This window comes from Macaca fascicularis, chromosome 2, assembly GCF_037993035.2.
Source record: "Macaca fascicularis isolate 582-1 chromosome 2, T2T-MFA8v1.1".
Lineage (NCBI taxonomy): Eukaryota > Metazoa > Chordata > Mammalia > Primates > Cercopithecidae > Macaca > Macaca fascicularis.
Window position 1 is genome coordinate 181,722,165 of NC_088376.1, and position 27,694 is coordinate 181,749,858.

The 27,694-nt window shown below is 36.9% G+C and overlaps 1 protein-coding gene across 1 annotated transcript in view; it reads left to right on the forward strand.

Moving 5' to 3' along the window:
• Window positions 1-354: 354 nt before the first annotated feature.
• The window catches only part of IMPG2 (interphotoreceptor matrix proteoglycan 2), a 97,913-nt gene continuing 70,573 nt past the window's right edge, over window positions 355-27,694 (forward strand). Inside the window, exons 1-3 of the mRNA XM_005548276.5 lie at window positions 355-639; window positions 1,096-1,344; window positions 16,947-17,113. Coding sequence (XP_005548333.2) covers window positions 558-639; window positions 1,096-1,344; window positions 16,947-17,113 — 498 coding nt within the window. The 5' untranslated portion in view covers window positions 355-557. The remainder of the gene's footprint in view (window positions 640-1,095; window positions 1,345-16,946; window positions 17,114-27,694) is intronic.

Here is a 27,694-nt window from a genome sequence, read left to right on the forward strand (position 1 = left end):
TTTTCTATCAAGGAAGGAAATTTGCAAGAGAGTAGTTTCAATACAAAAACTAAATTTGTATGTAGCTCTGTATTGAAGTAGGTAGGTATAGTCAGTCTGGACATTTTATGCTTATACATGTTAGTCCCTAGGAAAACCCAGAAAATGTGAATCTATCAGGTTCAACTGATAGATTCAGAAAAGGTGGAAAAATCAGTGAATTGTATGTGAAACACATTATTCTTAGTGGACTGCTTGTTAAAGGCAAGGAGAGTGTTAGTAAAGAGCTTAGCTAGATTAGAATAAAGAAATTGTCTCTCTCCATCTGTTCTAATTAGCTTATCTCACCAGCTTTTATAGCATGCTGGTTATTTCAGAAAAGAAGTGAGAGCTACTTTGAAAGGACAACCATTTTTCTTTACGCTAATTTATAATGGTTTTGAAGTGGTTGTTCATTCTCAAACATAGACTTTTAAATGTTAGGTCTTTCCTATAACTCGTTGTTATTGGAAGTTTCAAGGATTTGGACGCTCAGTTAAGGATTTTGTCCTCTCCTCATTCCTTTGGTTTTGGCCCAAATGATTATGTTTCCTCTTTTTGGGAAGATTTCTCTGGGTATTTTGATATTTGTCCTGATAGGAGACTTTCCATCGTTAACAGGTATTTAAAAATCTGCATTTGTTTTTATCTTTCCATGTCTGTAGTATATGCTCTTCAAAAATAACATTATTTGATGTGATTGCTGCAAGAAATTGAATCAAATACTACTTTATTAATCTTTGATATTGCTTCATTTAAGCCGTTTTTTAAAATATCTCCAATAATTTTGGTTTTCCCTCCTCATTAGTAATTTCCGGTTTAGACCTTTTTTTATTTTGTTGAAATTGGATGTGTATTTACTTGGTTTTGATAACAATCTTGAATGAAAGGAGTGGGAGTTAAATGGAAAAAGACTGAATGCTTCACTCCTCTTTTCCTTAGATATGCCTGCCTGCCTATGATTTGGGCATTGGCTTCTATATCTTAACGTAGCACAAGCGTCAGTTTTTCTTTAGTTGTTACCTTTTGTACTGTATCTTCATCATCAGAAGACTTGACTATACTTTCATTCTGTAGCACAAACCTACTTATCTTTAGAGGAGATCCAAGAACCCAAGAGTGCAGTTTCTTTTCTCCTGCCTGAAGAATCAACAGACCTTTCTCTAGCTACCAAAAAGAAACAGCCTCTGGACCTCAGAGAAACTGAAAGACAGTGGTTACTCAGAAGGCGGAGATCTATTCTGTTTCCTAATGGAGTAAAAATCTGCCCAGATGAAAGTGTTACAGAGGCTGTGGCAAATCATGTGAAGTATTTTAAAGTCCGAGGTAAGCAAACATCCAAATCCTTCAGCTCCATAATGAAATTCAAACATAGTTTAATCATTTATTAGGTAACATTGTAAATTAAAGTTTATGATAATTTAGACAAGACTGAGTCAAAACTACCTTTCTACGGCTAAGAATATAGTGCTAATGTAACTTCAGAGAACAGTTTACATTAAGAGAGGAGGTATGTTTTTTTCCAGTGCCCTCCAACTAAGGCAATAGTAACATTTAATAGTGACATGCACTTAACCAAAGGAGGAACGTTCATGATTTGAGTTTGTAGCTTTTGGTGCGTTATGTAAGAAACTTTTTTCACATGAGGGCAGTCACAATAAGATGTCTTTCATTAATTTCAATCACATACTCAGAAAGGAAATGTCTTAAATCTTTTTAAGCACTTCAGAAATACCAATTTATGTTTTGGACTACATTAATTTTAGTTTTTACTTCTTCTTTACAGTAAATGCCTAAGTATACTCACAAAATAGCTCTACCAAAGTATACTCACACACTTGCCTATTTATTGATAGTTATTATATATACAAATATAATCAGTTTCTATATTTTATAGTTTAGATATTCTACAGATTCACACAGGTTGCTCTCCAGTTGGTACACATACAACTTTTTACATCTAAAGTGATGGCATTTCTGAAACTCACATTTTATTTTGTCTTTAACTAAACAGTATTCTTGATCTCATACTTTTTATGTAAGTCAATTCTGTTTCTCATATATTTACTAACATTGCTTAATTGACCTTAGTATGTTCCTTAGACATTTGAAGGATTCCCAAACTTTGCTTTTTACTGCTCAAGAACCAATAAAAAGCCATAATATGGATGTGATGTCAGTAAACAAGGTAGAGATAGATGATGAAGTGATTGTAAAATTAGGCTTTTAAATTCATGCATTTATTCATTAATTCATTCAACAAATGTTCATTGAACCCGAATTTTCCAGGCACTGGATTATATGAACCTTCTGTCTGAGCTGCTACTTTATCTTCTTTATTTTCCTCTTCCTGTCCTTCCCTTCTTCCCTTCTCATCAAAGTTTTAAAAACACAATAAAAATTTAATATAATACCAGCTATTACACATATTTATACATTTGATATTTTTGTTAAAGTAGTACAATGTATTATATTGGCAGCTCTTTTTTATGAGTGTATTTCTATTTCTTGATTGTATTTGGGAGCTATCAAACATTACTGTGCAATAAGCTTTCCTTTTGCTTTTTAAATGGAGATCCATAGACCTGGCATTTTGAATATAGGCCATATGCCAGAAATGGAAAATTCCAAAGACAGTGGGAAGAGAATAAAGGAACTGAAGGTGAATGAGAATGACAGTTAATTTATCAATATTTGATTTCTACCACCTGGATTTTTACTTTATATTATTATTATTTATTGTTACTATTTTTTGGAACAGACTCTCATTCTGTCGTCCAGGCTGGAGTGCAGTGGCATGATCTCAGCTCACTGCATCCTCCACTTCCTGGGTTCAAGTGATTCTCCTGCCTCAGCCTCCCGAGTAGCTGGGATTACAGGCATATGCCACCACGCCTAGGTTTTGTTTTGTTTTGTTTTGTTTTGTATTTTTAGTAGACATGGTGTCTCACTGTACTTTATATTATTTTAAAATAAAAATATCTTGATATTTTGGGAACTGATTAAATAGTGAAGAGGAAATAACCAATCATGTAAGGGATTTGGTCATAACTTTTGATTGACTTGCTCTTGTTTTTATAAATTCAAGAGATACTGTTGAAAAAGGAGCTGACAAAAATGAAGATAAAGCATTCCTAGAATAATTGATTTTAAAATACAGATGCTATGAATAGGATCCTTGAAAAGGGATCTCATACAGCTAAGATGGTTGGCACACGACATCAAGATTATAGCTGAGAGAGCTGTTACTGGTCATGGTAAAGAGTAAATATTTCATTTGTTATGTTTTTAAAATTTGAGATAAATGAGTATTTCAACATAGGTCTCGCTTTATTTTGAAGAGATAATTGTATTATGCCCTTAACACCAAATGCTTGCAATTTAGAGGGAGGGAGTTATTCAACGTCCAACTAAGGATCTTAGCTCTTTCTACCAAGCCAATTCAGTCTAATGGTTTGCTCAATTTTTCCTTCATACAGAATTTGGTATTAATTGCTAGTTTTTGTAACAAATTTGAAAAGTGTTTCTAAGGAAGACACAACTGTATTTAACCTAATGTTTTGTAAAATTAAACAGCATACTAGGATGCCCCTCTCTTTTTTTAAAAAAAAATTCGTTGTTGGACTAAAATATAGCTTTATTGAGGTATATTTTAATGGAATATAGCCTGTGTATATTTAAAGTATACTATTTCATTAGTTTTGACAAATTTACCGTTGAAACCATCTTATAGTTAAGATAATAAACCTATCAATAACTCTTAAATGTTTCTTTATGACCATTTATAATGCCCACCTCCCTCACTACCTCTCTTTACCCCAATACTGAGGCAACCATGAATTTGCTTTCTATCACTATGTATTAGTTTGCATTTTCTATATATATATATATATATATATATATATATATATATATATATATATATATTCTTTTTGGTATATACTCTTTTTTTGATCTGGTTTCTTTTACTCAGTGTAATTATTTTGAAATTTATGCATGTTTTTTGTGTATCAATAGTTTGTTAGCTTTTATTGTTGGGTAGCATTCTATATTACGGATATACCACAATATGGGATATTTGGGTTGTTTTTAGTTATTACTGATTACAAGGAAAGAAATTATGATCATTTGGGTACAAGTTTTTCTGTGAACATATTTTCATTTCTATTGAGTAATAATAGTGGAACGTCTGGGTCACATGATAGGTATATGTTTAACTTTCCAGTAAATTGCCATGTCATGATAGGTATATGTTTAACTTTCCAGTAAATTGGCACGTTTTCCAATATGACTGTGTCACCAACAGTGTAGCAGGATCCCATTTTCCTCACATCCTCACAACACTTGATATAGTTGGTCTTTTTAACTTTAGCCATTGTAGTGGATGTATATCTTATTGTGGTTTTAATTTGCATTTTCTTAACCGCTTATGACTAACCGTTTTGAGCACATTTTTAACATAATTATTTGTCATTTATAGACTTTTTCTTTTTGTGAGGAGTCTATTTGAATATTTTGCCCATTAAAAAATGGGTTGCTTGTCTATTATTGAGTTGTAATAGTTCTTAATGTGTTCTAAATATAAGTTCTTTGTCAAACATATATTTTGCGTACATTTTTCTCGCCATCTGTAGCTTGCCTTTTCCATTTTCTTAATGATGTCTTTTAAGGAGCAGAAGTTTTAACACTTGATAAAGTCAAATTTATCAGGCTTTTTGGGGGAGCATCCTTTTAGTTTTTGATCTTAGTTTGCATAACCCAAGATCACAAAGTGTTTTCTTTCTCAGTCTTTTCCTGTAGAATTTTTACTGTAGTTTTTAGGTTCTAGATGTAGATCTGTGATCTGCTTTTATTTTTGATTATGACATATGGATCAAAGTTAATATTTTGTATATGTAGAGCTAATTGTTCCAATACCATTTGTTAAAAAAGATTATCCTTTCATGCCTTTGCACCTTTGTTGAAAATCATTGTTCATATACGGTGGATCCATTTCTGCACTCTTCATTCTGTTTCACTTATTTGTCTATTTTTATGCCAATACCATAGTGTCTTATTTACTGTAAGCTTTATTATAGGTCTTGAATCAGGTAGTGTAAGTCCTCCAACCTCTGTTCTTTTTTCAAATTTGTTTGGTTATGCAGTCTTTTGTATTCCATATAAATATTAGAATCAGCTTACCAATTTTTACAAAAGGGCTGCTGACTTTTTGATTGGGATTGTGTTTCATTCTATAGATCAATTTGGGGAGAATTGCCATCTTAACAATACAGATTGACTATTTCTCATCCAAAATGCTTGGGACCAGAAGTGTTGTGGGTTTCATATTTTCTTGGATTTGTGAATATTTGCATAGACATGAGATATCTTGAGAATGAGACTGAAATCTATACACAGAATTCATTTATGTTTCATATACACCTTATGCACTTATCTGAAGTAATTTTATACAATATTTTTGATAATTTTGTACACAAAATAAGTTTTTGTACATTTAACCATCAGAAAGCAAAGGTGGCACTATTTCAGGCACTCTTGTGGACAATCTGTAGCTGGTTGGCATCATCATCATTCCTGACTCTGAATTTACATGCTACGAACAAGCAATCATTTTCTTATACTTATTTACATATTAGCACTTCACAGTGAAAAGTATGCTATACTGTTAATACAGTGAAGAAGAATGTGTTCAGGGTAACTAAGCAGAACAGTGGCATCACCAGAATACCTGCCTCAGCTGTTAAACAACAGTAACAACAAACGATGGAAGGCTTCTAGTTTCTCTCTACAATTCTGTGTTTTGATTGAAGGTTCTTGTACAACATACTTTATTTGTTACTGTTGTTCATGTGTCTGGGCTGCATGGGTGCCATTTTATGACCCTTTGTGGGTGTACTTGGTGGAGTAACCTGGACATGGGCAGAAAAGATATCACACAGCTGAAGGGAACTGGGAGAGTCTTTTCTTTCCCTTGGGTACTCTGAATAAACTGTCTAGTGTACCTGCATTTTGACTATCACCCATCAAAAGAGGTCAGGTGTGGAATTCGCTACTTGTGGTATCATGCTGGCAGTCAAAAAATTTCATATTTTGGAGCATTTTGGATTTTTGGATTAGGGATGTTCAACCTATATTGAGTCTTCTGATCTATGAACATGATATATCCCTCCATTTATTTAGGTCATCTTCAGTTTATTTCAGGAATGTTTTGTGATTTTTATTCATTCATTTATTCATTTGTTAATTTACACATGAAACCTCATTTATACTGATTGTACCAGGTATAGTATTAACCACAATAATTAAAACACTGTAGAGTGTGCAATAGTAAAGGTATGTACAAAGTGTATATGTGGGAAGGACACAAGTGGGAATGGCCGTCCATGCCTGGGGTGAAAGAAGTTAGTTGACCTGGATTTTGAGGAATGAGTTGGCCTTTTCCAGTGAATCAGATTGGGAAACAGCCTATGGAAGGTCTCAGGACCCAAACGCTGGGCATAGTTTCATTTGTTTAAAACTTACTATGCAAGTTTAGAGTCCTAAGGAGTGAGGCCATCCACAGCCCATACTTGACTGATACATAGAGTTACCAGATTTAGCAAATAAAAATGCAGGGCACCCAGTTAAATTTCAATTTCAAATAGACAACAAATAATCTTTTTAGTGTACGTATGTCCCATGCAATATTTAAGCCACAGGGCTATGCAAATCTGAGTCTGAGATACAGGTTTATTGGCTCTTTGTTTTTAGGAATATTATTCAATTTGTTAAAATCTTAGTTTCTTCACCCTTGAAATGGGAATAATAATAATATAAAATATATTTAACGGTTTTGGTGACTTTGCCTAAGAGTTCTAGGGCCATTGTAGATCCCAAATAAATGACAATGTTATTGATTGAATGGAAGGAACATATAACCAATGTTTTGTTTAGTGTATGGATCTTGCATATCTTTTATCAGATTTGTTTATAAAGATTTCACATTTTTTCATGCTATTGTTAGTGATATTTTTAAAAGTATGATTTCTGATAATTCCTTGCTAGTTTATAGAAATACAACTGATTTTTGTTGTATCCTGCAGCTTTGCTGAACTCACTTACCAGTTCTAGTAGCTTTTTTCAGTATATTCCACAGGGCTTTCTACATAGATAATTATTTCATCTGCAAATATAGTTATACTACTTAACAATTTCTATGCCTCACATTTCTTTTTCTTGCCTTGTTGCACCAAAATGGACTATTCCATGTGCTTTGGGCTCCACAATTCTGAAAGGAAAATATATTACACTAAAAAAAGATAATTCCATACTGGATTTCTGGATTCCTATGTTTTAGATAAGACACAGCTGGAGATCTAGTAGAAGGATTAAAGACAGGTTAAATGCTGGCATTTTCTTCTTCAGAATATTATAACATTTTCCCTTCTACTACTAGTTTCCAGGGCAGGTTATTTCTGCCAGAAGAGAGGCCATTTGTACATTAGTTATCTTCTCAAAATAAAAGCTCTCTTCAGAAGTTACTAAAGGCTATAATATCCTTATTTGACAAGGATGGGAATTCTGAACTGTTTAGTTATAGGCCAAGTAGTGAAGTATGCAGTATTTGTCAGTGATGGAATTTTACCTTCCTTAGTACCTCTTTACCTGGAGGTCATGTTGATTTTGCTCTTCTTTTTTCTGCCTACATGTCCTATCTAGGTTTCTCCTTTCTGAGCTGTGCAAATGCTTCAGAAAATGTAACCATTCTGAATCCTGTTATTCCAAGTTAATTAGTTGAACCTTCTTGTCAGATAGCTCCCAATTGAAAAGCCATTGGATTAATTAAGGATGCATTCCCTTTCCAGAGGGAATTGCAATTTTACAGCTTTCATTGGGATGTAATTCATATATTATACAATTTACCTATTCACACTACAAAATTAAGTGGCTTTTTAGTATATTCACAGATACACCAAATCACCACAGTCAGTTTAAGAACATTTTTATCACCTCAAAAAGAAACACGTAACCCTTTAGCTATCATCCTTTTATCCTTTTATCTCCCTTCCCCCTCTTCCCAGACCTAATCTACTTTCTGTCTTTACAGAATTGTGTATTCTGGATATATCATAAAATAAGATCATATAATATATGGTCTTTTGTGACTGGCTTCTTTCACTTTGCATATTATTTTCAAAGTTCATCCATGTTGTACATGTATCAGTACTTTATTCCTTTTTATGGTCCAATAATATTTTAGTGTATGGATAGATCACGTTTGTCAGTCAATTTGGGTTGTTTGTATTTCTGTTAGGTATATATCCTGGAGTAGAATTTCTGGGTCATACAGTAACTCTGTAACTACATGAGGAACTGCCAAACTAATTTCCAAAGTGACTGTACTGTGTTATATCCCACCAACAGTGTGTGGGGGTTCTGATTTATTCACATCTTTGCCAGCACTGTTTTCCTTTTTTTAAAAAAAATTATAACCATTCTCATAGGTTTGAAGTGATGTTTCACTGTGATTTTGATTTACATTTCCCTAATGATTAATAACATTCAACTTTTCATATGCTTATTGCTCATTTGTATATCTTCCTTTGAAAAATGTCTGTTCACATCTTTGCCCATTTTTAAATTATATTATTTGTCTTTTTATTATTGAGCTGTAATTTATTTATGCTGGCTATAAATTCCTTATCAGATAAATGATTTGAAAATATTTTATCCCATTCTGTGGGTTGTTTTTGACTTTCTTGATGGTATCTTTCATGCACAAAAGTTTTTTATTTTGACGAAGTCCAATTTATCTATTTTTTTAAGCCTTTGGTATCATGACTAAGAATCTGTTGCTGAACCTGACGTCATAAAGATTTATTCCTGTATTTCTTTCTAAGAGTTTTATAGTTTTGGTGTGTACATTTAAGTTTTACATCTACTTTGAGTTGATTTTTTTTGTATATGATGTAAGGATCTAAATTTATTATTTTGCATGTGGCTATCCAGTTCTCCCAGCAGTGTTTGTCAAAAAGGCTATTCTTTTCCACTGAGTGATATTAGCACTCTTGCTGAAAATCATTTGACCATGACACATGATTTATTTCTGGACTCTCAATTGTATTCCACTGATTTATATGTCTATTCATGTGCCAGTTCTGTAGTCTTTGCTTTGTAGTATGTTTTTAAATTAGGCATGAGTTCACCATCTTTGTTGTTTTTAAAAATTACTTTGGCTATTCTAGGTCCCTTGCAATTTGACATAAATTTTATAGTAAGGTTGTCAGTTTCTACAGAGAAGTCAGCATGTATTCTGATAAAATTGCATTGAATGTGTAAATCGGTTTGGAGATAATGCCATCTCAACAGTGTTAAATATTCCAGTCTATAAATATGGGAAGTTTTTCTATTTATTTAGGTCTTTATTTTTTAAAATAATTTTTTGGTTCTCAGAGTATGGTTTGCATTTTGGGAGACTTACGTTTATTCCTAAGCATTTTAATCTTTTTGATGCTTTTGCATATGCACTTGTTTTCTTATGTTCATTTTTGGTTTGTTCATTGTTATCATATAGGCATACAACTCATTCTTGTATATCAGTTTTGTATCCTGCAACCCTGCTGAACTTGTTCATTTGTTCGAATAGTTTTAAAGTGTATTCCTTAGGTTAGGCTTTCCTAGATACAAGCTCATGTCATCTGCAGACAGATGTAGTTTTACTTCTTTTCCAATTTGGCTGCCTTTTATTTCCTTTTTTTGCCTAATTGCCCTGGTTAGAACCACTGATTTTCACTTTTTTTTTTTTTTACCTAGTTGTAGTAGATTTTCCTGAGCAAATGTTTCTTCATTTGTCATATGCTCCTAGGACCGTTTCCAGAGCTTTTAAATGATTGTTTTCAAAATGATTTTTGCCTGTTTCTCTGGGGGAATGGATCTATATAGCTCCTCACTCTTCATGCTGGAAATGGGACTTTGGTAATTGAATTTTAATAGACTACAAGGTATAAAAGGGTTAAATTTAACTTAGAAGAATGAATTTCTATGGAGTTTTTTAGACAAAGCATTGAACTACTGAGAGAGCTTTTTATAGGAGGTGGGGAAACATTGCCCAAAGCATAATTTATAGGAGACAGCTTATGCTATTCTGTGAAACTAGGAGTGAGGTCAAGGGGAGGTCTGCTATGAAACCTGGTGATTTATATCACTTCTGGATGCTCTCCCATATTCCTTCCAACTACATTTCTTCGGCACACAATAATATTTTTCTAAGATTTTATGAAAACATTTTAAACAGAAAAGTGAAAGAATTATGTCATAAACATTCATATTCTCAAGGCTTAGTTCTGCAGTTAACATTTTTTTATATTTGCTTTATTTGTGTCTATCTCTCTAACCACTTTTTTTTTTTTTTTTTTTTTTTTTTTTTTTTTTTTTTGGAGACAGGGTCTCACTTTGTCACCCAGGCTGAAGTGCAGTGGTGTGATTACACCTCACTGCATACTCGATCTCCCTGGGTTCAGATGATCTTCCAACCTCCGCCTCCTGTGTAGCTGGAACTATAGGCACATGCCACCATGCCCAGCTAATTTTTTTGTAATTTTTGTAGAGACAAGATATCGTTGCCCAGGCTGATCTTGAACTCCTGGGCTCAAGTGATCTGCCTACTTTGGCCTCCCAAAGTGCTCAGATTACAGGTGTGAGCTAACATGCCTGGCTTAACCATCTAATTTTTTAGATATATTTCATAAGTTGAAGACATCAATACAATTCCCTCTAGATATTTCAGTATGAGTATCATTAACTAGAACTCAATATTTGTTTACTTTCTTAAAGGTGAAATTTACAGAGTAAAACGCAATAATCTCATACGTACAACTTGGTGACTTTTGACTAATACACATTAACCCCAACCTCTCTTGTTTTAGGATATTATCACCCCAGAAAGTTCTCTTATACTCCTTCCCAGATAATTCCCATTCTAGTATGTGACCACTCTTTGAACCATTTTTTAACTCGCAGATTATTTTCACCTTCCTAGGACTTTATATAAATCGAATAGTATGTGCTCTTTTGTGTAATGCTTCTTTCACTCAGCCCTTTGAGATTCATCCATGTTGTTGCATGAATTAGTAATTTCCTTTTGATTCCATTACATGGCCATTTGTTTATTTATTTTTCTATTGATGGATACTTGGGTTGTTTTCATTTTTAAGTTATTATGAATAAAGATGCTCTGGCATTGAACATAAGTCTTTCTGTGAATATAAGCTTACAGATGTCTTAAAGGAATACCTATGAGGGGCCAGGCATGGTGGCTCACGCCTGTAATCCCAGTACTTTGGGAGGCCAAAGCAGGTAGATCACAAGGTCAGGAGATTGAGACCATCCTGGCTAACATGGTGAAACCCCGTCTCTACCAAAAATACAAAAAATTAGCTGGGCGTGGTGGCGGGCGCCTGTGGTCCCAGCTACTTGGGAGACTGAAGCAGGAGAATGGTGTGAACCTGGGAGGCAGAGCTTGCAGTGAGCCAAGATCACACTACTGCACTCCAGCCTGGGCGACAGAGCAAGACTCTGTCTCCAAAAGAAAAAGGAGTACCTAGGAGGAAATTGCTGGGTCATAGGTGATATAGTTTGGCTGTGTCCCCACCCAAAATCACATCTTGAGTTGTAATCCCTATGTGTTGGGGGTGGGACCTCATGGGGGGACATTAGATGATGAGGGTGGCTCCCCCATGCTGTTCTCATGATAGCGAGTGAGTTTTCATGAGATCTTTGCCTTAATAAGGGGCTTTCCCCTGTTTCACTAAGCACTTCTCTTTCCTGATGCCATGTGAAGAAGGATGTGTTTGCTCCCCTTTCCACCATGATTGTAAGTTTCCTGAGGCCTCCCCAGCCATGAAGCACTGTGAATAATTTAAATCTCTTTCCTTTATAAATTCTTCAGTCTTTGATATTTCTCCATAGCAGCATGAGAATGAACTAATACAGCAAATTGCTACCAAGTAGTAGGGCATTGCTGTAAAGATACCCCAAAATGTGGAAGCAACTTTGGAACTGGGTAACAGGCAGAGGTAGGAACAGTTTGGAGGGCCCCGAAGAAGATAGGAAGATGTGGGAAAGTTCGGAACTTCCTAGATACTTGTTGAATGGTTTTGACCAAAATGCTGACAGTGATACGGACAATGAAGTCTAGGCTGAAAGAAGGTCTCAGATGGAGATGAGAATCTTGTGGGAACTGGAATAAAGGTGACTCACTATGTCTTAGCAAAGAGACTGGTGGAATTTTGTCCCTGCCCTAGAGATCTGTGGAATTTTGAACTTGAGAGAGATGATTTAGGGTATCTAGTGGAAGAAATTTCTAAGCTGCAAAGCATTCAAGAGGTGACTTGGGTGCTGTTAAAAGCGTTCAGATTTATATATTCACAAGGATATGGTTTGGAATTGAAAGTTATGTTTAAAAGGGAAGCACAGCATAAAAGTTCAGAAAATTTGCAACCTGACAATGCGATAGAAAAGAAAACCCATTTTCTGAGAAGAAATTCAAGCTGATTGCAGAAATTTGCATAAGTAGTGATAAACCAAATGTTAATCACCAAGACAATGGGTAAAATGTCTTCAGGGCATGTCAGAGGTCTTCACAGCAGCCCCTCTCATAACAGGCCCAGAGGCCTGCTGCTTTATGCAGTTTCTGGAGTTGGTGCCCTTCACGCCAGTCATGGCTAAAAGGGGCCAACATAATGCTCAAGCTGTTGCTTCAGAGGGTGCAAGCCCCAGGCCTTGGCGGCTTACATGTGGTGTTGGGCCTGAAGGTGCACAGAAGTCAAGAATTGAGGTATGAGAACCTTCACCTAAATTTCAGAGTATGTAGGGAAATGTCTGGATGTCCAGGCAGAAGATTTTGCAGGGATGGAGCCCTTGTGGGGAACATCTGCTAGGGCAGTGTGGAAGGGAAATGTGGGCTCGGGGCTGCCACACAGTCCCCATTGGGGCACTGACTAGTGGAGCTGTGAGAAGAGGGTCACTGTCCTCCAGACCCCAGAATGGTAGATCAACCAACAGCTTGCACCAGGTACCTGGAAAAGCCATAGACACTCAATGCCACCCTGTGAAGGCAGCTAGGAGGGGGGCTGTACCCTGCAAACCCACAGGGGTGGAGCTTCCCAAGACTGTGGGAGCCCATCTCTTACATCAGTGTGACGTGGATGTGAGACATGGAGTCAAAAGAGATCATATTGGAGCTTTAAGATTTCACTTAATTTTGGCCAATTTCTCCCATTTGCAATGGTGTATTTACCCAAAGTCTGTACCCCCATTGTATCTAGGAAGTAACTAACTTGCTTTTGATTTTACAGCCTTATAGGTGGAAGGGACTTGCCTTGTCTCAGATGAGACTTTGAACTTGGACTTTTCAGTTAATGCTGGAATGAGTTAAGACTTTGGGAGACGTTGGAAAGGCATGGTTATGTTTTGAAATGTGAGGACATGACATTTGGGAGGGGCCAGGGCAGAATGATACAGTTTGCCTGTATCCCCACCCAAAATCTCATCTTGAATTTTAATCCAAATTGTAATCCTTATTTGTTGGAGGTAGGACCTTGTGGGAGATGATTAGATTATGGGAGTGGTTCCCCCATGCTGTTTTCATGATAGTGAGCAAGTTCTCACAAGATCTGATAGCTTTATAAGGGGCTTTCCCCCACTTCACTCAACACTTCTTTCTCCTGTTGCCATGTGAAGAAGGATGTGTTTGCTTCCCTTCCACCATGATTGTAAGTTTCCTGAGGCCTCCCCACCTATGTGGAACTATGAGTCAATTAAATCTCTTTCCGTTATAAATTACCCATTCTTGAGCATTTCTTCATAGCAGCGTGAGAATGAACTAATACAATAGGATTGGTGTATATTTTGTTATATAAGAAACAACATTTATTTTCAAAGTGCTTGTACTATTATACATTCCTACCAAAATGAGGCTTTTGGTTGCTCTGCATTTTTGCCAAATTTTGGTGTTTTCCATGTAAAAATTTCAGTCATTCTGGTTTGTGTGTGTATACTTTAATTTGAATTTCTCTGAAAAATGAATGATGGTGAACAGTTTTTCACATACTCATTGGCTATTTGTATCTCTTTCTTTGTGAATTATATATTCCAGCCTTTTACCTACTGTAAAAATTAGGTTGTTTGTTTTTTTTGTTAGGGAGTTGTAGGAATTATTTCAGTATCCTAAATCCCAATTCTTTGTCAGATAAATGTATTTTGAAAATTTCTGCTAGATATGTGGTTTGCCTACTCATTTTTATTAACAGTGTCTTTTGATAATCAGACACTTTAGTTTTGATGAATTCTAGTTTATTATATTTTTCTTTCACAATTGTTGCTTTCTGTGTAGTCTATAAAACCTTTGTTTATCCTCAAGATACTCTTCTATGTTTTATTTCAGAAACTTCATAGTATTAACCCTAATATTTCAAATCATTTTTTGTGTATAGTATGAAGAAGGCATTGAGATTTATTTTTTCTTTCCCTATGGGTAGATAGTTGTTTTTTCAAACTTTTAAAATACTTTCTCTGAATCACTTCATTTCATAACCACACATTATAGACATTCACTTTTTGTTAGTTTTTACTGACCCAGACTTTTCACCTTTGTGTTGTCTTTTGGAATTTACTTTAATGTTCATTTCGAAGTTTTAAGAAGAAGAAATGAAAAACAATGATCTACAAACAGTTCAGCTCTGTCTCAGTCAGTGCCTGCTGGACTCTTCTGTCTGCCGTATGGTCAAAAGTTCTGAATAACAATAATAAGGATACAGTTAGTTCAATAAAAGGCAAATTAAGTTTGTAATAAAAGGTTCAGTTTAGCCCTAAAACTCAATTGACAGGGAAACTTTCAATACTCATACATTTCATAATCTGTTAAAGCTTAAGAATTTTTTTGGCTTGGACTATCTTCTTCCACCAAATAACTATTGGACAATCAGAATTGAACCTGATACTAACATATGATATTCATGTTGCACTTTGCAATTTGTAAAATACTTTCACAGATAAGATAATAAGGTAGTAATTATTTATCCTGTTAAAAAAGAGAGATGAGTCAATTGAAGCTTTGAATAGTTAGGTAAGTTACCCATGGTTATCAAACTAGTGTACTAGAAAGCTAGAGCAGGAATTTAGATCTTCCGACTATGTGAATCCAGAGGCTCCACCTCACTATACTGCCTGATGTGTATTCAATCTTCTTGCTATGAAAAATAGTTTTTTTAAAAAAATCTCTGTTAAATCTAACTTTCTCTCTTATCACTCTCTTCCTCTTCCCTTCCATCCTGATCTGTTACCTACAGAGTCCTGCACCTCTGAAATGGTTACAAAACAGCAGTATATTCAGTACTATGCAAAATGCACAGAGATACTATTTAGCAGCCTTTCAGATTTGATGCTTTGGAATAACTTAGCAAATAAATTGATTAGTTTTTATTTTAATACAGCAATATATTTCTCCTGAATATCATTTTAAAGTTCATGTGTATGTATGTATGTTTGTGTGTATATATATATAGTTCTTAAATTAATAGGCTATATTTCTTAGAGCAGTTTTAGGTTTACAGAAAAATTGAGCAGCGTATTTAGAGAGTTACATATATTCCCTCAACTCCCCCACCACTTTTCCCTTTTATTAATATTTTGTATTATTGTGGTACATGTGTTACAATTTATGTGCCAACACTGACACATTATTATTAACTGAAGTTCATAGTTAACATTAGGGTTCACTCTTTGTGTTTTACATTCTATGGATTTTGACAAATGTATAATGACGTGTATCCTCCATTATAGTATCATATGGAGTACTTTCACTGCCCTAAAAATCTGCTGTTCATCCCTGTCTCCCCCAGCCCCTGAAAACCACTGATCTTTGTACTGTCTCCATAGTTTTGCCTTTTCCAGAATGGTATTGGAATCACCAGTATGCAGTCATTTCAGATTGGCTTCCTCTACTTAGCAATGTGCATTAAAGTTTTCTCCATGTCTTTTACAGCTTGAAAGTTCACTTCTGTTTATCATTGAATAATATTTTAGATACATCACAGTTTGTTCATCCTTTCACCTATTGAAAGACATCTTCGTCACCCCCAAGTTTTGGCAATTATGAATAAAGCGACTTTATAAATACTTGTGTGCAGGTTTTTGTGTGGACACAAGTTTTTATGTATAAAAAAGGCGATTATTTTCTGTTCTCAGATATGAAATATAGTAGTTTGAGAGTGATAATTTCAGGTGGATATCTTCTACTCGATTTCATGTAGTACTTTCTGCTTCCTGTAAGCTTTGAGGAAAAGTTTGAATACTCCTGTTTTTTTTTTTTTAAATCAGAAACGTGATGACATTTTGAGCAAGTAGATGCAATGCGGTTATGTCACTGCATTTAGCCAGAAAGCTCCAGGCCATTTATATATGTCAGTGTCTCCTTCCCCAGTGATCCTGAAAAGCAAAGAAGCTGGTTTTTGAAGTTAAGACTTTAGGATATCGCTTCTCGGCCTTTTGGCTAAGATCAAGTGAAGACTTTAGGAGAACATCTGCGAACATTAAGGAAACTGAAAATCACTGTGTCCATTAGGAAAACAATTGGATTAAATACAGTATACTCAATATCAGCTCCACTTTTGTAAAGTATAAATATGGATTTTTTTAAGAGATGGGGGAGACACTCCAGCTCATGAAGAGATGAATCAATTCCCTTTGTAAGAGAAAGGAATGGGAAATATAAATTCTCTTCAGAAATGAAAAGTTTAAACTGGACATACACTTTGACTGAGAATCATTCCTAGGTCCCTCCAGAAAGGACACTTGAGTGTCTCAAGGAATCTGTATGAATCCGTCTATGATCATTGTAAGAACCCCAGAGCATGTTAGCTTTTTGTAAAATACACCTCTCTATTTTCTAGTGTGTCAGGAAGCTGTCTGGGAAGCCTTCAGGACTTTTTGGGATCGACTTCCTGGGCGTGAGGAATATCATTACTGGATGAATTTGTGTGAGGATGGAGTCACAAGTATATTTGAAATGGGCACAAATTTTAGTGAATCTGTGGAACATAGAAGCTTAATCATGAAGGTAAGTGTCACAACAGAGGAATGAATTCCTGGGCTATTGTAGGAGGATATACACAGCTAAAGCCTAAAGGAAGCAAAAACAAGTGGCAAATGCCTGTATTACTCTTTTGTTGAACTGGGCTATCCGAGTAAGCAGCCCTAGCGTGTGGCCTAGTCTTTTATTCCTAGCTCTGGTCTCTGTAATATACCTTATTAATATTTTCATGTTATTCTGTCTACAAAAAGAAAAAGAAGACATCATTAACTCAGACAAGAGCCTCAGCCTTGTTTATAGATGTAAATATTTGGAAATAATATTCAGCAAAGATTTAGGTTAAGAATATAAATCTGTGACAGTCAAATGTTTTCGCCAAAGTTTTACATGTTATCAACTCAGAGTGAATAGCAATAACTCTAATTAAGACAGGGGACATAGTTCATTTGAATAAATGTTAGTGAGGCATAGGTATGATTCTAATAATGAGTGTGCTCACTTGTTTTCCTTGTTTTAAACAGTGTTTTACTCTTAGCAAAGGATAAGTAAACATGCAGAAAGATGAATTACCTGCCACTTTTCCCTTTTCATGTAGCACATATGTATTCATGACAAGACAGTGAAACTGTCCAGACATATGTGGCAAATTGTTCATGCTGTTTGTTATTCCGTATATCTCCCTGTCCATCTATTCAATTCCTCTATGTCCTCATATGTAACTTCCCTTGCAAGGAACCAACCCTCAGCCTAGAAGATTTAGCTACCATAATTCTTTGAGCTCCCACAATTCTTTATTCATTTTTAATACTGTACTTTTTATATTTTATGATGATTAGTTGTATATGTGACTAATTCCTCTGCTAGACTGTAAGGCACAAGGCAAGGATTATGTCATTGTTCATTTTTGCTTTCCCGTAAGGTAGTAAAGCTGCAATAGATACTTGTTTAAATGAGTATACAAGCAATAACTATATTGTATTTTTTTACTTGGTACAATTTGTAAACTTTATGAAGATTATTTTAAGTACTGGTTCTAAGTATTATATACTTTACAGAGACTGAGGAAATAATTACTTACTCAATAACACTGAGCTATTTTGTGTATAATCAAATCAGATTAGTATATCGTAAAGGTAATAAAACATATTATCCTATTCTATTTTAAAATTTTATTTATAGTATAAGAATTATATTATACTCTTAACATTTAGTCCAAGAGAGGAATGATCTTATTAAATGGGGGATGTTGGGGAGAGAAGGATGGTTTGATAAACATGGGTGGACTAAAGACAAATTTTGCAGGGGTACAAATGTTTTGAACCTGTGCAGGGTTTTGTGTGTTTTAAAATGAACGCGACTTTTAATCATGGCACCTCACATTTTAATCAAAGGTATTGCATGTGTTTTTTTGCTTGTCACATTTTTAACTGCTCAGCATTAATAACTATGTTAAAAGCTACTATTTTTTCAGTATCTACCATGTACCACATCATGTATCAAACTCATTAATAAGTTATTAGATGTTATAACGGCAACCTTACAAGGAGGTGGTAATATCCCCATTTTACAGATAAGGACATAGAATTATTAAATTCTTTATTCTATAACATTAAACCAGATATGATGGAGCTTAAATCCAAATCCAGTTCTCTTTTCCAAAATTGGTTTTCTTTCCTTCACACCATTGGGCCTCCTTTCTCAATCATTACCAATTTTACAAATTGCAGTGGCTAACATGGGATAGCTATTTAAGGGAAACTATATAGACATACACACACATATACATACTTATATTTTTAATTGTGTTGCCTATCTTAATGATGTCCACAATATAGGATCAGCCATTAGTGTAGCAAATATATATGATGGGTTAGTATTACCAGAAGAACACAATCTTCTGATGTTACTTTGGAATGTATCTCTTACAAGTGGAACTTTTAGTAAATTTAGATTTGAAGGCATAGAAAATATTCTTCCAATAATTATTCAATAGAAAAAGCAGATGAAGGGAATGATGTGTTGCCTGGATAGAGTTGTAAATGATAAGTACAAGTTAGTTAAATGAGGAAGAGTTGGGGATAAATATTCTAGCAGAAAGGACAGCATGAGCCAAGTGTTTGTAGAGAATGACCTGGACCAATATACCAAAAAGTAGACTAGGAATGACAGGAGATCAGACTGAAAAAATGGATAACTGAACTAGCTTGGATTTAACTCTGTAGATCTTAGGAAACCATTGAAGGGTTGTAGGTAGGTAAGTTGCAGGAACTGATTTGGCAGTTTTGAATTTGAAAAAGGTCGCTATGGTTTCTACATCGCATAGGATGGATTATAGGAGATAAAACTGGAGCAGAGAGACAAGGTAGGGTGTTGCTTGAGTACTCCAGGCCAAGGAGGATAAGGATACCAACCAGACCGTGAGATAGACAAAGGGAACTTGAGAGATGTAAACAGGAACAAAATTAGCAGGACTCTGATGGGTTGAGACAGGGTGAAGGAACGGCCCGGGAAGCCTTCCAGTTTCTAGCTTGGGTAACTAAACCAATAACTGGGGCAAAGAAGCAGCTTTGTAGATGTGGCAGGGAGAATGAGTTCACTTTGGATGTGTTCATTTGAACCACCTGTGTGAAATGTGAATCGCTTGATATTTAGGTATGAAGCCAAGGATAGGGGTTTGGGATGTCAGTGTTGCTATAGGTATCACCATTTTGGACTTAGCGCAGGCACACCTCGTTTTATTGTGCTGCCCTTTATTGTGCTTCACAGATACTGCAGTTTTTTACAGATCAAAGGTTTATGACAACTCTGTGTCAAGCAAGTCTGTTGGTGACATTTTTCCAACAGCCTATGCTCAGTTTGTGTCTAGTAATTCTCAAATTATTTGAAACTTTAAAAAATTATTTTCTTTATCTCTTATGTAATCTGTGATCAGTGATCTTTGATTATTACAATTACAATTACTATTGTAATGGTTCTGGAGTGCCATGAACAATATCCATGTAAGACATCAAGTTTAATCGATAAATGTTGTTTGTGTTTCAGCTACTCTGCCCACTGACTGACTACCCCTGAGGTCTCTCTCCGTCTCCTCAGGCCTCCCTGTTCCCCGAGATACAGCAATATTGAGATCAGGCCAGTTAATAACCCGACAATGGCTTCTAAGTGTTCAAGTGAAAAGAATAGCATGTCTCTCACTTGAAATCAAAAGCTAGAAATGATTAAGCATAGTGAGGAAAGTATGTCAAAAGCTGAGATAGGCCTTAAGCTAGGTCTCTTGCACCAAACAGTTAGCTAAGTTGTGAATGCAAAGGAAAAGTTCTTGAAAGAAATTAAAAGTGGGGGTCGGGGCCAAGATGGCCAACTAGAAGCAGCAGCAATCTGTGGCTCCCATCTAAAAGAACCATAACAGCATGTGAGTCCTGCACTGGCAGCCGAGGTATCCAGGTTCTGTCATCAGAACTGACTAGGCAGCTGGCGTGACACACAGAGAGGGAGGAAGAGCAGTGTGGTGCCGCGGGCCCCAGCCAAGGGAGGCAGTGAATGAGCCTGCTACCCAGCCTGGGAAAACGTGCTTTTTCCATGGAACTGTGCAACTCACGGATCAGAAGATCTCACCTGTGAGCCCACACCACCGGGGCCTAGGGTCCCAACCACAGAACCCAGCAGATTTTCAACAGCCACTAAGCTAGAATCTGCTTAAGCCTGCGGAGCTCCCATCAGGAGGGGCAACCAGCACCACAGCTGCGGCTGCCTGCTGTCTAAGCCCTTTGAGCTCGTTGCAGGAGGGGCTATGGCCAACAATGGGACCGATAGCTGCCTAACACACTAAGCTCCCAGGCGGGGGAAGGGGGGCAGCCATCTCTATAGCTCCAGGCCATGTCTTTCCTCTGCTGGAGACAGGGAGGCTGGACTGCTTTGTGCCAAGAAGTATCCCCCACAGCCCACCACACTGGCTGTGGCAGACTGCAGACAGAGCGCCTCTTCAGGCCGGACCTTGACCTGTCCCTCCTCACTGGGCGGGGCCTCCCTGCAGGAACTCCAACAACTCCATCCAGGGGCTTAGGGACAGACTCTAATCTCTCTGGGCCTGAGCCTCTAGGGGGAGGGGTGGCCACAGTCTTCGTGGACTGTCAGACTTTAGCCTTCCCTCCTGGTAGTTCTGAGGAATCTGGGTATCCCAGATGAGTGAGTTTCCCCACAGTGAAGCACACTCCCTCCACCAAGGGACAGTCAAAGTGCTTCGTTAAGTGGGTCCTGTTCCCTATGCTACCCAACTGGGTGAGACCCTCTAACGCAGTTTCTTCACAGTGTCTCCTGTATAGGGGTTGTCAGACACCCTATACAGGGGCATTTCTACTGGCATCAGGTTGGTGCCCTTTGAGGTCAGATATCACAGAGGAAGGAGCAGGCACCCATCTTTGCTGTTCTCCAGTCTCCTCGAGTGACATCTCCAGGCATGGGAATGAATCAGATGAAGAGGGGCTGAAGTGAACCCCTTGCAAATGGCAGCAGCCCTGCAGAAGAGGGACCTGACCATTGCAAGAAAAACAAACAAACAAACAACAACAGCATCAACAACAAAAAATTCCCTACAAAAACCGAATCCAAGGGTCAGCAGCCTCAAGGATTAATACTAGACAAACTTATGAAGATGACAAAGAATCAACAAAAAAAGGTTGAAAACCCAAAAGGCCAGAGTGCTGCTTCTCCTCCAAATGATTGCAGTGCCTCTCCAGCAAGGATGCAGAACTGGATGGAGGATAAGACGGATGAATTGACAGAAGTAGGCTTCAGAAGGTGGGTAATCACAAACACTGCGGAGCTAAAGGAGCATGTTCTAACCCAATACAAACAAGCTAAGAACCTTGATAGAATGTTACAGGAGCTGCTAACTCGAATAACAAGTTGAGAGAGGTATGTAAATGACCTGATGGAGCTCAAAAACATAGCATGAGAACTTCATGAAAAATACGCAAGTATCATAGCCAAATCGACCAAGCGAAAGAAAGGATATTAGAGTTTGAAGACCGTTTTGCTGAAATAAGGCATGCAGACAAGATTAGAAAAAAAGAATGAAAAGGAACAAACAGAACCTCTGAGAAATATGGGACTATGTAAAAAGACTGAACCTATGATGAGTGGAGTACCTGAAAAAGACAGGGAGAAAGGACCAAATTGCAAAACATACTTCAGGATATTATCCAGGAGAACTTCCCCAACCTAGTAAGACAGGTCAACATGCAAATTCAGGAAATACAGAGAACACTCTATGATACTGCATGAGAAGATCAACCCCAAGACACAATCATCAGATTCTCTAAGGTTGAAATGAAGAAAAAAATGTTAGAGGCAGCCAGAGAGAAAGGCAGGGTTGCCAACAGAGGGCAAGCACGTCAGACTAACAGTGGACCTCTCAGCAGAAACCCTACAAGCCAGAAGAGAGTGGGAGCCAATATTCAACGTTCTTTTTTTTTTGCTTTTTGTTTTTTGTTTTTTGTTTTTTGAGACGGAGTCTTGCTCTGCTGCCCAGGCTGGAGTGCAGTGGCCAGATCTCAGCTCACTGCAAGCTCCGCCTCCTGGGTTTACGGCATTCTCCTGCCTCAGCCCCCTGAGTAGCTGGGACTACAGGCGCCGCCACCACGCCCGGCTAGTTTTTTGTATTTTTTTAGTACAGACGGGGTTTCACCGTATTAGCCAGGATGGTCTCGATCTCCTGACCTCGTGATCCGCCCGTCTTGGCCTCCCAAAGTGCTGGGATTACAGGCTTGAGCCACCACGCCCGGCCTATTCAACATTCTTAAATAAAAGAATTTTCAACCCAGAATTTCATGTTCAGTCAAACTAAGCTTCATAAGTGAAGGAGAAATAAAATCCTTTCCAGACAAGCAAATGCTGAGAGATTTCATCACCATCAGGCCTGCCTTGCAAGAGCTCCTGAAGGAAGCACTGAATATGGAAAGGAAAAACTGGCACCAGTCACTGCAGAAACACACCAAAATACAAAGACTGAAGACACTATGAAGAAACTGCATCAACTAGTGTGCAAAAATAACCAACTAGCATCATGATGACATAATCAAATTCACACATAACAGTATTAACCTTAAATGTAAATGGAATAAATGCCCTAATTAAAAGACACAGACTGGCAAATTGGATAAAGAGTCAAGACTCACTGGTGTCCTGTATACAGGAGACCCACCTGACATGCAAAGACACGCATAGGCTCAAAATAAAGTGATGGAAAATTTACCAAGCAAATGGAAAGAAAAGAAAAAAAAGCAGGGGTTGCAATCCTAGTCTCTGACAAAACAGACTTTAAGCCAACAAAGGTAAAAAAAGACAAAGAAGGGCATTACATAACAGTAAAAGGACCAATTCAAAAAGAAGAGCTAACTATCCTGAATATATATGCACCCAATACAGGAGCACCCAGATTCATAAAACAAGTTCTTAGATGCCCACAAAGAGACTTAGATTCCCACACAGTAATAATGGGAGACTTTAACACTCTGCTGTCATATTAGACAGATCAACAAGACAGAAAATTAACAAGGATATTCAGGACTTGAATTCAGCTTGGGATCAAGTGGACCTAACAGTCATCTACAGAACTCTCCACCCCAAATCAATAGAATACACATTCTTCTAAGCGCCACATGGCACTTACTCTAAAATTGACCACATAACTGTAAGTAAAACACTCCTCAACAAATGTAAAAGAACTGAAATCATAACAGTCTCACAGACCACAGTGCAATCCTGTTAGAACTCAGGATTAGGAAACTCACTCAAAACCACACAATTACATGGAAATTAAACAACCTGCTCCTGAATGACTCCTGGGTAAATTAAACAACCTGCTCCTGAATGACTCCTGGGTAAATAATGAAATTAAGGCAGAAATCAAGAAGTTATTTGAAACCAATGAGAACAAAGACACAATGTACCAGAAGCAGTGTTAAAAGGGAAATTTATAGCACTAAATGCCCACAAGAGAAAGCAGGAAGGATCTAAAATTGACATGCTAACATCACAATTAAACAGCCAGAGAGGCAAGTGGAAACTAATCAAAAGCTAGCAGAAGACAAGAAACAACTAAGATCAGAGCAGAATTGAAGGAGACAGAGACATGACAAATCCTAAAAAAAAAAAAAAAAAAAAAAAAAAAAAAAAAAAAAAAAAAATCAATGAATCCAGGAGCTGGTTTTCTGAAAAAATTAACAAAATAGATTGACTGCTAGCTATCCTAATAAAGAAGAAAAGAGAGAAGACTCAAATAGACACAATAAATAATGATAAAGGGGATATCACCATTGATCCCACAGAATTAAAAACTGCCATCAGAGAATACTATAAACTCCTCTATGCAAATAAACTAGAAAATCTCGAAGACATGGATGAATTCCTGGGCACATAAACCCTCCCCAGACTAAATCAGGAAGAAGTCCTGAATAGATTCAGAATCGCTGAATAGACCAATAACAAGTTCTGAAATTGATGCAGTAATTAATAGTCTACCAATCAAAAACAAAACAAAACAAAACAAAACAAAACAAACAAACAAACAAAAAAACCTGGGACCAGATGGATTCACAGCTGAATTCTACCAGAGATACGAAGAGGAGCTGGTACTATTCCTTCTGAAACTATTGCAAGTAATTGAAAAGGAAGGACTCCTCCCTAACCCATTTTATGAGGCCAGCATCATCCTGATACCAAAACCTGGCAGGCGCACAACAAAAAAAGAAAACTTCAGGCCAATATGCCTGATGAACATTGATGCAAAAATCCTCAATAAAATACTGGCAAACCCAATCCAGCAGTACATCAAAAAGCTTATATAGCACAATCAAGTTGGCTTCATCCCTGGGATGCAAGGCTCGTCCAACATATGCAAATCAATAAACGTAATCCATCACATAAACAGAACCACAGTCATCTCAATAGATGCAGAAAAGGCCTTTGGCAAAATTCAACAGCCTTTCATGTTAAAAACTCTCAACAAACTAGGTATTGATGGAACATATCTCAAAATAATAAGAGCTATTTATGACAAAAACCCACACCCAATATCATACCGAATGGGCAAAAGCTGGAAGCATTCCCTTTGAAAACCGGCACAAGACAAGCATGCCCTCTCTCACTACTCCTATTCAACATAATATTGGAATTTCTGGCCAAGGCAATCAGGCAAGAGAAAGAAATGTATTCAAGCAGGAAGAGAGGAAGTCAAATTGACTCTGATTGCAGACAACATGGTTCTATATCTAGAAAACCCCAATGTCTCAGCCCCAAAACTCCTTAAGCTGATAAGCAACTTCAGCAAAGTCTCAGGATACAAAATCAATGTGCAAAATACACACGCATTCCTATACACCAATTATAGACAAGCAGAGAGCCAAATCATGAATGAACTCCCATTGACAATTGCTACAAAAAGAATAAAATATCTAGGAATACAGCTAACAAGGTATGCAAAGAACCTCTTCAGGGAGAACTACAAACCACTCACTGCTCGAGGAAATAAGAGAGGACACAAACAAATGAAAAAACATTCCATCTTTATGAATAGGAAGATACAATATTGTGAAAATGGCCATATTGCCCAAAGTAATTTATAGACTCAATGCTATTCCCATCAAACTACCATTGACATTCTTCACAGAATTAGAAAAAACTACTAAAAAGGGCCTGTATAGCTAAGACAATCCTAAGCAAAAACAGCAAAGCTGGAGGCATCATGCTACCTGACTTCAAACTAGACTGCAAGGCTACAGTAACCAAAACAGCATGGTACTGGTGCCGAAACAGACATATAGACCAATGGAACAGAACTGAGACCTCAAAAATAACACCACATATCTACAACCATCTCATCTTTGACAAACCTGACAAAAACAAGCTGGGGAAAGAATTCCCTGTTTAATAAATGGTGCTAGGAAAACTGGTTAGCCACATGCAGAAAACTGAAACTGGACCACTTCCTTACACCTTATACAAAAATTAACTCAAGATAGATTAAAAACTTAAATGTAAAACCCAAAACCATAAAAACCCTAGAAGAAAACCTAGGCAATACCATTCAGGACGTAGGCATGGGCAAAGATTTCCTGACGAAAATGCCAAAAGCAGTAACAACAAAAGTCAAAATTGACAAATGGGATCTAATTAAACTAAAAAACTCCTGCACAGCAAAAGAAACTCTCATCAGAGTGAAGAGGCAACCTACAGAATGTGAGAAAATTTTGCAATCTACCCATCTGACAAAGGTCTAATATCTAGAATCTACAAGGAACTTAAGTTTACAAGAAAAAACCCCCATCAAAAAGTGGGTATAGGATGTAACAGCATTTCTGAAAAGAAGACATTTATACAGCCAACAAACATATGAAAAAAAGCTCATCATCACTGGTCGTTTGAGAAAAGCAAATCAGAACCAAAATGACATACCATCTCACACCGGTCAGAATGGCGATTATTAAGAAGTCAAGAAACAATAGATTCTGGCGAGGCTGTTGAGAAATAGGAATGCTTTTACACTGCTGGTGGGAATGAAAATTAGTTCAACTATTGTGGAACACAATGTGGTGATTCCTTAAGGATCTAGAACCAGAAATACCATTTGACCCAGCAATCCCATTTTTGGGTATACACCCAAAGGAATATAAATCATTCTACTATAAAGACACATGCACATGTATGTTTATTGCAGCACTATTTACAATAACAAAGACATGGAACCTACCCAAATGCCCATCAATGATAGACTGAATGAAGAAAATGTGGTACATATATACCATGGAATACTATGCAGCCATAAAAAGGAATGAGATCATATCCTTTGCAGGGACATGGATGAAGCTGGAAGCCATCATTCTCAGCAAACTAACCCAGGAACAGAAAACAAAACACCACATGTTCTCATTAATAAGTGGGAGTTGAATAGTAAGAACACATGGACAAAGGAAGGGGAACAACATAAACCAGGGCTAGTTGGGGGGTGGGGGTCAAGGGAAGGGAGAGCATCAGGACAAATAGCTAATGCATGTGAGGCTTAAAAACTAGATGATGGGCTGATAGGTGCAGCAAACCACCATGGCACATGTATAATACCTATGTAACAAACCTACACATTCTACACTTGTATCGTGGAACTTAAAGTAAAAGTAAATAAATAAATAAATAAATAAAAATAAATTAAAAGTGCTATTCCAGTGAGCAAATGAGTGATAAGTAAGCAAAACAGCCTTCTTGCTGATATGGAGAAGGTGTTAGTGGTCAGAGTGGAAGATCAGAGCAACCATAACATTCCCTTTACCAAAGCCAGATCCAGAGCAAGGCCTCACTCTTTTCAATTCTGTGAAGGCTGAGAGAGGCAAGGAAGCTTCAGAAGAATAGTTGGAAGATAGCAGAGGTTGGTTTATGTAGTTAAGAAAAGAAGCTATCTTCATAACATAAGCAAGTACTGATGCAGAAGCTGTAGCAAGTTGTCTAGAAGATCTAGCTAAGATAATTTATGAAGGTGGCTACATGGAATGAAAGATTTTTAATGTAGATGAAGCAGCTTTCTACTGGACAAAGATGCCACCTAGAACTTTGATAGTG